General features: G+C 36.7%; 1 protein-coding gene across 1 annotated transcript in view; it reads left to right on the forward strand.

The window, feature by feature from the left end:
* Positions 1-1,130: 1,130 nt before the first annotated feature.
* LOC128744251 (cullin-2) overlaps positions 1,131-12,459 on the forward strand; it is a 300,626-nt gene continuing 289,297 nt past the window's right edge. The window contains exon 1 of the mRNA XM_053841107.1: positions 1,131-1,269. Coding sequence (XP_053697082.1) covers positions 1,151-1,269 — 119 coding nt within the window. The 5' untranslated portion in view covers positions 1,131-1,150. The remainder of the gene's footprint in view (positions 1,270-12,459) is intronic.

Genomic DNA, 12,459 nt, shown 5'->3' on the forward strand with positions numbered 1-12,459 from the left:
CCTATATGAAACTGTAGTGATTAGCACCAGAATATCTTTCCCAAGTAACCAAAAGTTCGAATAACGGTGTCTAACGAGGGCTAAGCAGCTTTATGTATATTGATCTATAACTTGTTAAGCAGCTTCACTTTTAAGTAATTAACAGAACTTTCAAGTTGTTTTGAGTTCGCTGCATAGAACACTAAGCAGCTTCGAAATAAACTGTCAAAAATAAGGAAAAAGCTAATATTTAGCAGCACTGCTATGTTCTATTTTTATACTGCTACCTAACTTCTATATTCGTTGCATTCGCCTGCTGTTGGGTTTGAACCCGGGCGTTCCGCGTTGTAATCCTATCCCGATCCACTGCGTCATATTTGCCGTATACATGTGGTGTCAACTTTGCCAATAAGTTATTCTTGAGTATAAGTACATTTTAGAACTTTCAGCAGCTTTGTGCAGCGTGAGTTAATTATAGAACATTAAAGTTCGGAGTCAGGCAATCAAGTAATAGTGAAATATTTACCTACACCCGAGCCTACAGCTATGTTTTTGATATGCGCATAGTTGAAAAATAATGAAAAGCATTGCATTCTAATTTATTATATTTACTGATAAGACATGTGCTCTGATTAAATTTATTTGAGTGATGGAGTGAAATGAAAATGTTTGCTGGTTTGATCACTAAAAATGTAAACATAAAAATAATAACAATCATTTCGTGGTCAGAAGCATACAAGCAGAACTTGTTAGCAAATAAGGTTACTTCAAAACTTCACGTAGCATCCTAAAAGCTTTGAAGTATCTATGAAGTACTTACAGGACTTCTTAAAGCATTTAGTTCTACGTACACTTGATATACACTACTAATCAGCAAGGAGGGTTTACGGAACTGAAAATGAACTAATTGTGAACTTTTGAGTTCGCTTGTCAAGTAATATTCGAACTGTTGGTTACTTGGGTTGTGCTCTGCACATTGATTGCACGTGTATAGTTTTCTCGGTGTAAGTAAAAAACAAAAACGCTATTAGTTTCAGTGTAGTTGGATATTACTCGCTTTAGAATCACTTTCTTCGAACGTGTATAATTTATGAAGTAGTGTCAATTGTCAATGCCAATTCTATGAAAATATACAAGATAATAACAAATTAATTGTAAAACTGCGAATAAGATGTCCCTTAAACCTAAGAGAATTGATTTTGAAAAAACTTGGAGCGATTTAAAAATTACTGTAACAGAAGTAGTCACTCTTGGATGCGTTCAACGTGATATATGGAGTAGCCGTTTTGTGTAAGTATGTTTGTCTACTCACTTATATATAACCTTGCATTTAACGGAAAAATACCAATTGGAGCAAATCTATTTGAACTAATAGACCTATTTAATATTTTTAAACTTGGAATATGTAGTACTTTGATGATTCATCTTGTATGGTACTATCTAAATTTGATAAAACAGCAAAATCCACTTGTTATTCACCATTGCCGTAGATGTAACCTATTCAAAATATGTATATGTTTAATATACATACCTGTTTGTTGAACAACGTTGTTTTCCGTTTCCGCTTGATTTTTTATACATTTATAATTCCAATAATGTACATTTACAGCATTCTTAAGGTGAAATTAGTCGTCATCGTTTCTGCCAATTTCAAAAGCAGTTTTTTTTTGTTTGAAACAGCTCAGATTCGCAAGAAGAATGCAGTATTTACAATTTACGAACAAAACCCTGCTTTTGGGCCCAAAAACTGCTTCCAAAATTGGGGTCTCCGACGAAAAGTTCATGACTGCTAATTTCCCGTTAAAATAAATTTAGATTAATATTTTTTGAAACGATGGTTCTACAATTGATGAAGGGTCGGTAGGGGAAAGAAATGAAAATTTTTGGTGAAGGTGGGGAAGAGCGGAAAGGAAAGGGGGGGGGGGGGGGGATATTGGTAGCTACGCTTGACAAGTAGTCATTTTGACTCCTACCTTTTGTCCAATCCTGGAAGGTCCAGCATTGGAGTCAAAATCGCCTTTCCACAGCTTCGTACAGAGTATCATCATAGCTGGGATTAAATTAAACTCTTGTTACGCTTTCCCCGTTGGACACTATAAAATGTAGTGTAATTATTTTTCATAATTTATAAAAAATTATCAAAAATTAATTAAGTTTTCTTCGATTTAAGTTAAAATTGTGAAAAATTCTGAAATTTCTGCCTTTAGCATTACATACACATTGTTTATTCAAAGTTTCAGCCATTCGTTATTCAGCCTTATGAGATTTCAGCCTTTTGTCCATTCAGCCTTATGTAGGCGTTACTTAGTTTTCAGCCTTTCGAATTTCAGCGTTTCGTGTTTCAGCCTTATGATTTTCAGCCTTATGTTGCTAACCCGGAAAACCTAGCCTAAAACGAACGAAATTCAGAAACTGCCTGGCAATTGATCAAATATAACTGACCTTATGTAAAATTTTCCGGCAAATCTCATGGTGTCCACACCTTCCTTAATTGTCATCGTAAAGTATTAAGTTTTGCTGATTTTCTCCTATTCTTAGGCAGATATCAAGATGGCTTGACAATATAATTTTTTTTAAAACTTTTATCACCAATATTTAGTGGTTAATTTGTGGCTTCGAAATCCAATTTGTGGTAGGGTTATTGATCGTGGTTCGGCCTATGCAAAAACTGATCCTGGTTCGGCCTATTAGCATAATCATCGATAATTCATTAAATATTTACAGATTTAAAGGTAAAATAATTTTATAAGCAGCTTATAATATTTTCCTATGCATTGCCTTCATATATTTGCCATAAAAATTAATGTAACTATCTCAAATAATTAAATTTATAACATATGTAAAAGCGGCTTCTAATGTCGTCATCAAAGCTCTCTTTTTAAACGCCTAGAAAGTGTTTTAGTCTGTGAAGTATTGGTTGAAAACAATTTTAAAATATAGATTCAACTATATTCTTCCATTATTGGATCGTTTTATTCCAAACAAAAAGCGAGATTACGACTTATTGAGAAAATACGATTTTAATTTTTTGATCTTAGTTCGGCCTACAAATGATCGTGGTTCGGCCTATCAGCTTCACTGAATCGCCGCTAGTGGCGCCGCGCTTCGCCCACGTTTTAACCAATTTCTGGCTGTACGTACCACTTGTGTCAAATCTAAATGTTGTGTTTTATGCCATATTTTATTATTTCATGCATTTCAGAAACAAAATTTTTAGCATCCTAAAATTAAGTTTTTCTTAACAATAAATATGAGGGTATTTTTTCCAAAGAAGCGTACAAACTGGATTGTAATGTTTCAGAATTTTATGCAACCTTGTACACGACTTCAGGGCTTGTGCATGAAACAATATTTAAAAAATTCATGGTATCGTGTTTTCCTAGAAAACTCAAATGGAAATTTCTCGATTTTCATGTACACCTCCTATTTTAAAAATTCATAGCTGTTGAGCCAAGTATTGAAAAATAAATATTTTTTTATGCTAATGTAAGCAAATTTACTCATCAATCCAGAAAAATACTATCTGGAAAAAAATTCATGATTGTGGGAACTCTACCGAAAAATCAATAAAAGTATAGTATTACGAACTAGTTGGAAATGAATTCCTTTTAGTTCTACTATAATTTGACTTTCATACGCGTTTTTCGGTTACGACTTGCAACCTTCATCAGCGTGGCAAATTTCTGCAGAAATTATAGTAGAACTAAAAGGAATTCATTTCCAATTAGTTCGCGATATTTCGTGAGTTCTACTAAGACGCTCGTAAATAATTTTTAATAAAAGTATGCTTTACCTTTTAAATTTTTCAAAAGTATTTCGGTTCGCCAATTTCTATTCTTTTAACGATAGGAATTTAGGATTATTTGTTGTCCCTGAATTAGGGCAAAAACCAACGACTAACGTCGGTGTATGACCGGTTATTTGTTAACACAGTTGTGATTTCAAGAGCAGCTATTTTCACTGATCTATTTGAAAACATACTGAAATTAAATGTAAATTCTGTCTTTCTTCGAAGGCACCTGTTAAAATAGAGGAAAATTGCGAGACTAGTGCTTCGATCCTATTGAGTCTTACAGCCTCTTCCAGTCGAAATTATAACATGCGACGCCTGGCTTGTTGAATCAGTGTTGTACCTTGAGGTCAACTGGGAGGAGAAAGTTAACTTATTTAACACTGCTAGGTAGATAAAGTGAAAAAAGATACTATATTTACCCAAAAATACATCTGTACTATTTGTAATGCTTCCGAAGAAAGTAAAAAATTATCTGAATTTATATAACCCGAAATAGTTAGAATATTGACCATGTACAAGCTCATTTAACACTGCTAGGTAGATAAATTGAAGTGAGATACTATATTAGGCACCAAAAGTAAGCTTATACCATTTATAATTGGTTAATATATAAAAACATTCGTTTCAGAAACTTTTTATTGGAATAGGCCGAACCAAGATCATCGATGGGCCGAACCACGATCAACATAGGCCGAACCAGGATCATAATTTGACTGTCATTAAAAATCAAATTATAATTCAACTGGCCCTCTAAAGTTTCTTCTAAATTAAGAAATAGAATCGTCTTTAGTTATTCTTCCTAAACATTCTAAATTTTTTTCGAAAAACATTGTGATTTTGTAGATATACGTGCATTAGTCCATGTGTGCTATGTGAAACAGTGAGAATAGGCCGAACCACGATCAATCACCCTAATTTGTGGTTACGTACTTTCTGAGATTTTTTCAAAAAACTAAGTCAAGCCATCTTTGAAATTGATTTCGCGATAAACACATCGGATTACGATGTTTTATATCTTAATCGAAAGCTTTTTATTTGTGGTTCACGAATATATAGTTTTTGCAGCCACAAATTAATCACTAAATATCGGTGAAAAATTTTTACAGTCCTATCGCTAGCAGGAAATTTTCAGCCTCTAATTTCATTTTAATTGGCTTCGCACATGCTGCAAATCATCACCGTAAGCAATATTTAGTTTTTACAATGTAAATTTTCATATTTTATACAATAAGTAACGATACTTTTTGTTAGGTGAGCATTTAAGAAACGTTAAGCATTGTCCTATTTCGATTGTAACGAATTTTAATAGTTCGATTTGAACTACTATTTGATGGCAGTCGTGCAAACTCAAACTTTACATTTAAAGGGCTTTACTGAGTGTCACATACAGCTAGCGCCATTATCGACAGATAGCACCATTACTAATATCACAAGTAACGTCATCAACAGCAGATATGTTTACGTTTTATTGTAAATTTTAAAAAGCGGATTTTTGAGCTTATACTTACAATAACAGTGTGTGCGCGCGGGTGTGAGCGCGCGCGGATGTGTGCGCGCGCGAATGTGTGCGCACGCGGATGTGTGCGCGCGCGGGTGTGTGCGCGCGGGTGTGTGCGCGCGGGTGTGTGCGCGCGGGTGTGTGTGCGCGCGGGTGTGTGTGCGCGCGGGTGTGTGCGCGCGGGTGTGTGCGCGCGGGTGTGTGTGCGCGCGGGTGTGTGTGTGCGCGGGTGTGTGTGTGCGCGGGTGTGTGTGTGTGTGTGTGTGTGTGTGTGTGTGTGTGTGTGTGTGTGTGTGTGTGTGTGTGTGTGTGTATGTGTGTGTGTGTGTGCGTGTGTGTGTGTGTGTGTGTGTGTGTGTGTGTGTGTGTGTGTGTGTGTGTGTGTGTGTGTGTGTGTGTGTGTGTGTGTGTGTGTGTGTGTGTGTGCGTGTGTGTGTGTGTGTGTGTGCGTGTGTGTGTGTGTGTGTGTGTGTGTGTGTGTGTGTGTGTGTGTGTGTGTGTGTGTGTGTTATTCGCTGGAAATATATTTAATCTTGAAATCTCCCATGGTGACTAGAAATTTTCAAAACACTATATATCGCAGAGTGGCGCATGGTGGCACGTAATTCTTTCATAAGTTGATAGTATATACCTAAGATTTAACCAAGAAGGAGGAATTAACCTGGAGATATCTGGAGAAAAAAGTTCTCGACTAAGAAAGCAGAAAATTATCTTATTTTTTTATATTTTCCTTCTTCTCATGCTTTTTATTATTATAATTTCTCCTCTAGCCGTCTTAACCATTTATTTTTCGGAAAGCTCATTTCATTACCTTTCGAATGATATATAATACATAAGATTTAATTTTGGAAATAGTGTTCGAAAATTGATTTGAAAGTAAACGTGTTTGAATAGCAAAAAGCGTATATGTCATATCGTTTTTCAACTTTGACAGCCTCTATCTCAGAAACAACATCGACTAGAAACTTCCTATTTGGGATTTTTCTTAATTGAAGTATTTGTTATCAATAGAAAATTTCATTAAGCAGTTTAGTGAAAGTCAGTTTTCTGATTTTTGTCCGCCTGATATCTCATAGTGCCTTCTTAGAAGGGGAAAAGGTCTCAGTATACCTTCGAAAAAAATCCTACCTTCTAAAACCCCCACAGGCAATATTTTTTATATTTGCTTGATTAGTTCTCGAGTTATGAGGAAATTTGTGTTTCATTTGTATAGCCCCCCCCCCTCTTACGCCCTCTTTAAAATTGCTCTCTTACCCCCTATAAAATTGCTGGTCTTTTTATCTATCCAACGACATATAAATTGTCCAGTTTCATTCAGTAGTTCAGTAGTTATTCGCATTTGAAATCTTTCATTCCAAAGTTACACTTCTATTTTCGTTTTCACAAAGTGCTACCCAGTCCCAGTATAGTAAACAAAGACGTAGTCCTACGTTAAAAAAGATGGGTCAAACACAATAGAATTTAATGTACTTTCATATCGTTTTGGATGTTTTGATTTCGTATATACCCTCGGGTGCCAATCCATGGTACCGCATTTGATGTTTTTTTGATGGGTGAAACACGAGATAATTTAAGGCCAAGCCAGCGCACTAGAAAAAGAAAAAAGACGAAGCAGAATTTTAGATGAGAGTGCGCTTTTATTAGATGGTTTTGTAGTGACATATCATATCAGGTACGGGTTTTCCACACAATGATGTATGTATTCGAAAAACTATGTTGAAGTGTTATTTAAGAAATATTTAAGATTTTCAAAATGCTATCTTTCTCGATCGCACCTACGCTGTTTGATGCTTGCGCTGCTTCGGCTTTAATGTACTTTCATGTCATTTTGGAATTTTTGATTTCGGATATACTCTCGAGTGCCAATCCATGGTACCGCATTTGATGTTTTTTGAAATGATCATCTTCATAGAGCTGTAGAGGAGAGTGGAGGAGGTTTACATATTAAATCATAATTGTTAATGTTAGTCTAAAATACAATGTTTAGAATGCAAAACAACTCGAATCGATTGGTGTTTTTTGCGTTATTGAGATAAAAGATTTTAATTGAGAGATTGAGATTTGAAATAAGGCAAAAAATATGGTGTAAAAGATACGATAGCCCCTTAAATACTAGCTGACCCGACAAACTTCGTATTGCCACAAATTAAACTGTGTTGTACATAAATCGTGAATCTCGGATGACCATTGTCACAGTCTCGAGTATTGCAAGTTTCTGAGAAGTTCAACCCTTGATGATTCATTTTGACAGTTACGTAACATCGTTACTACACGGAGAGAAAACTTTAATAAAATCAATTTAAATTTAGGTTGATTCAAACAAATTTGTAGGTTGATTTGGTCACAAACATACATCCGGTTAACAATAACAATAAGTGCTGTTTATAACTAAATCTTTTCGTCGCTTCATTACAAACTAACAGTTACAGTTTCTATTAAACATTAGTTGGATAAAAGTAACCAAATCTTATCCATCATTCTTAGCAAAAACGATGTTTATTTCAAACAAAATATTTTTGTAGTTGCAAATAAATGTTTGTATATAAAACAAACATGTGGGTTGCTTGAAACAAACGAACTGTTTGTTAACACCAACAACATCTGTTTATTGTTCAAACCCAGATTTAATTGGATTTTCTCAGTATATTTTGATTTGAATTTGGATTTTGATTTTATTTCATGGTTTAGTATTCAATATAATTACTGCATTAATTGATTGCAGTAATTATACTGAATAAAATAAACAATTTTTTTGTAAAATTTTGTTCGACAAAAATTCATAAATATTTATTCTCTCCCTACAATAATATCGTCAATTTGTATATTCAGGTTGTAGTATTTGCACACACGCAAATATTTAGTGTTATTCAAGTTATAGGGTAATACATGTAAGTTCACTTGTTTTGACTCATGATTTTGTATATTGTGTAATACAGTAATCGTAGTTGCCTCAATTATGTCCTATGATTGAAGATGATCATCAAATCTAGCGGATTTCAATCTCTCAGCTAACAGAAGTATCGTTTTACCTTTGTTATACTGGTTTGATCACCAGAAATGTAAACAAAACGCAGTGCGCAGAACTTGTTAACAACTAAAGTTACTTCAGAACTTCATGTAGCATCCTATTAGCTTTGAAGTATCTATGAAGTACTCACGTCACTTCTTAAAGCATTTAGTTCCACGTATGCTTGATATACACTACTAATCAGCAAGAAAGTTCCACGGAACTGAATTTGAACTAATTGTGAACTTTCGAGTTCGCGTGTCAAGTAATATTCGAACTTCTGGTTGCTTGGGAAACGAGATATCATATATTCGCCACTCTTCACACAAGTTAGCTCTTCAGCTGTCAGTGGGGCCCACGACTCCTGAGCCCGCAGTGATGTTAGCCCTTGTCAACGCAAAGCAAATGAGATAAAGGTGCCAGTTAGCTGTTTGAAACAAACACACTGCTAATTAAAATTAGCAAGATTTAAAGTAGTTACAAGTAAAATCTTAAGCAAGCTTTAGTATAGTGAAGAAGTGGAGACCTCGTCAGCCCCGCCTAACACCGGTCCTCAACCAGGAATATTACTATTGTGAAATAAATGTAATATAGTATAAGAATTGACTTAATTTTCCCATCTGCTACCTTAGTACCTTTTTGCGGAATGTATCATTTCACGAAAACTTACGTGGAAAATAGCATTTCGCTGATCCTCTCCTTACTTGCTGTCGCTGGTTCAGACCCAACTGAAAAAAGTAATAGAAGTCAGTAGACCTAGGATAACAAATAAACCTAGACAAAGGTGATTTCTGCGGGGGAGCTAACTCCCCCCATTGACAAGCCAGATAAAATAAAGCGGATATCATTTAAAGATTCACCGTAATTGTCTTATAACATTTCACCGAATCGCATTTTGCGGAAAACTTATTTTCGGTTGATCATAACGCGGAATACAGTATTTCGCGGAATACCATTTCGCGGTAAACCTTTACACGGAATGTACCATTTTATGGAAAACCTTTTCGCGGAAAGTACCATTTCGCAGGGATAATCCTCTCCTTACTCGCTATCGCTCGTTCGGACCCTACTAAAGGAAAGTAATAGAGGCCAGTAGACCTAGGAAAATAAATAAACCTAGACAGTGGTGATTTCTGAGGGGGAGCTGCTTCTCGCAGTAGCCAGCGCTTCCGACGGCGAGTCGCCAGCCATCTCGCCTTGAATCATCTAGTGTTACTATAGGTAGTTTTGGTGGTCTTGTTATTGACTAATGTTTTATGGAAGATTCTAAAATTTCTCGTTTTTGAGCAAAAATTTCTATTTTATTTGTATTAGACTGCTCCCCCCTACCACAGTGGTGAGGGGTCTCAAATCATCGTAAAATAAATTCATACCTCCAAAATTCCCCACATGCTAAATTTGGTTCCATTTACTTGATTAATTCTCGAGCTATGAGGAAATTTGTTTCATTTGTTTGAGCCTCCCTCTCCTCTTAAAGGGGGAGGGGTCCTAATTCATCAGACAAAATTTCTATCTCCAAAAACCCTCACATGCCAAATTTGGTTCCATTTGCTTGACTTGTTTCCAACTTAAACAGAAATTTGTGTTTCATCCTTCCCCTCATAGAGAACGGAGGGGTTTCTAACCATCATAGCAAATAATAAATCATAAGAACCTTCCCCGGCTCCAAAAGCCCATGCAGACAAATATTCACGCCACGTTTCCGAGTCTATAAGGAACATTCAGACAAACAGACAGAAATTCATTTTTATAGGTACAGATTATAAAAGAACGTTACTTGATATCACACTGTAGCATTCGAGCTTACGACGACTGGTATGTTGACACCACTCCATCGGCAGGCAATTATGTTTTCGCTGCCAACATCTCGTGTGTGCGAAAATGAGATAGCATGTCAGCACTGCGTTTCACTCAACTGCCAGTTGTCTGATTTGGGCCCGCTGTCAAATTTTGAGCCCAGGACATGCTGTCGCTGACTTTCACTGCAGCTCGTTATAGAGATGTCAATGGGGTGGTTGACACAGTATCGTACCCCGGAATCAACTACAGACCTGAATGGTCAAAATGGTTAAAAGTTTATAAATAAATAAATAAATATTGCAGATTTCAAGGAAAATTGTACCATTAAAAGCGCGAAATCGCTCATAAAAGTACGATCCTTCATTAAATCGTTTTGGTATCTTCGGCGCACTTTTTCGTTACATTCCAAGCAATAAACGCGCCGAAGAGACCGAAACGATTTAAGACAAAATAGTACTTTTATGGGCGATTGCGCACTTATTTGATTGGACAGTCTTCCTTGCAATTAGCAATATATATAAAAACAAAAAGTGCGTAGGAAATAGCTCCAATCTATACCTATAAAAATGGATTTCTGTCTGTCTGTCTGTCCGTCTGTCCCTATGTTCCTTATAGAATCGAAAACTATTGAACCAATCGGCGTGAAAATTTGCATGTTGGGGTTTTTGGGGCCAGGGAAGGTTCTCTTGATGGCAAAAGACCCCTCCCCCCACTAAGAGGGGGGGCTCCCATACAAATCTATGCCTATAAAAATGCATTTCTGTCTGCCCTATGCTCCTTATAGAATCGAAAACTACTGAACCGATCGGAGTGAAAATTTGCATGTAGGGGTTTTTGGTGCCAGGGAAGGTTCTTATAATGGTTAGAGATCCCTCCCCCACTAAGAGGGGGGGGGGGGTCTCCCATACAAATCTATACCTATAAAAATGGATTTCTGTCTGCCTGCCCGAATGTTCCTTATAGAATCGAAAATTATTGAACCGATCGGCGTGAAAATTTGCATTTAGGGGTTTTTGGGGCCAGGGAAGGTTTTTATGATGGTTAGAGCCCCCCTCCCCATATTTGGCATGTGGGTGTTTTGGAGGCATGAATTTTTCCTATGATGTATTGAGACCCCTTACCTTTTTAGGGCATCCATACAAATGAAATACAAATTCCCTCATAATTCGAGAACTAATCAAGCAAATGGAACCAAATTTAGCATGTGGATGTTTTTGTAGGCCATTTTTTTGTATGGTGAATTGAGACCTCTCCCCACGTTAGAAGGGGGCGCTCCTATACAAATGAAATACAAATTTCCTCATAACTCGAGAAGTAATCAAGCAAATGAAACCAAAGCCGTTCAGCGAAAATTCGTGCGATATGCTTTACGATTTCTTCCATGGCGAAATCAACACCAGCTACCACCGTATGTAGAGCGCTGCCAACTTCTTGAAATGCAGACTTTAGAGCGAAGGCGGTTCGAAGCTCAAGCTGTCTTTGTGGGAAAGGTTTTGTCTGGCATGATCGATGCACCTGTTATTCTACAACAGCTTAATATGTATGCACCCGAAAGGACTCTAAGGCCCAGAGATCTGTTGTACTTACCTCAGCGAAATGCAACGTACGGGCAACATGACCCTATCCGCTTCATGTCGACAAGCTTTAATGCTGTAGCTGATTTGTTTGATTTTAATATTACCGCAACAACGTTTAAACAACGGCTTCGAAGATGAATATGTTTTTTTTTGTGTATATCTATACTGCTTGTTTTGTGCTGCTTATTAATCATTAAGACTACTATTGTCAGATGATGTATTTTATAATAAATAAACAAATAAACAAATAAACAAATTTGGCATGTGGGGGGTTGTGGAGGCAGGCATTTTTTTAATGATGTCTTGAGACCCCTCACCCCTGTGGTAGGGGGATAAGGACTCTCACACAAATAATACAGAAATTTTTGCGTAACTCAAAAACTAATCGTACTCGAGAAATTTTAGACTCTTTCATAAAACATTAGTCAATAACAATACCACCAAAAACTATCAATAGTAACATTAAATAATTCAGCGCGAGACGGCCACAGACCGCGAGTGTTGCCCGTCGGAAGCGCCGGCTACTGCGGAGGGTCGCCCCCCGTAGAGATCACCTCTATCTAGGTTTATTTATTTTCCTAGATCTACTGACCTCTATTACTTTCCTTCAGTTGGGTCACCCCTGCGCAATGGTACTTTCTACGAAAAGATTTTCCGTGAAATGGTACATCCCGCATAAGGTTTTTCGCGAAATGGTATTCTGCGAAACTCTATATTCCGCGTTATGGTGAACCGAGAATTGGTGTTCCGAAAAAAGGTATTCGGCGAAATGGTTTGTAACGATGGCGAATATTTAAATGCTATG

This window comes from Sabethes cyaneus, chromosome 3 (genome assembly GCF_943734655.1).
Source record: "Sabethes cyaneus chromosome 3, idSabCyanKW18_F2, whole genome shotgun sequence".
Classification (NCBI taxonomy): domain Eukaryota; kingdom Metazoa; phylum Arthropoda; class Insecta; order Diptera; family Culicidae; genus Sabethes; species Sabethes cyaneus.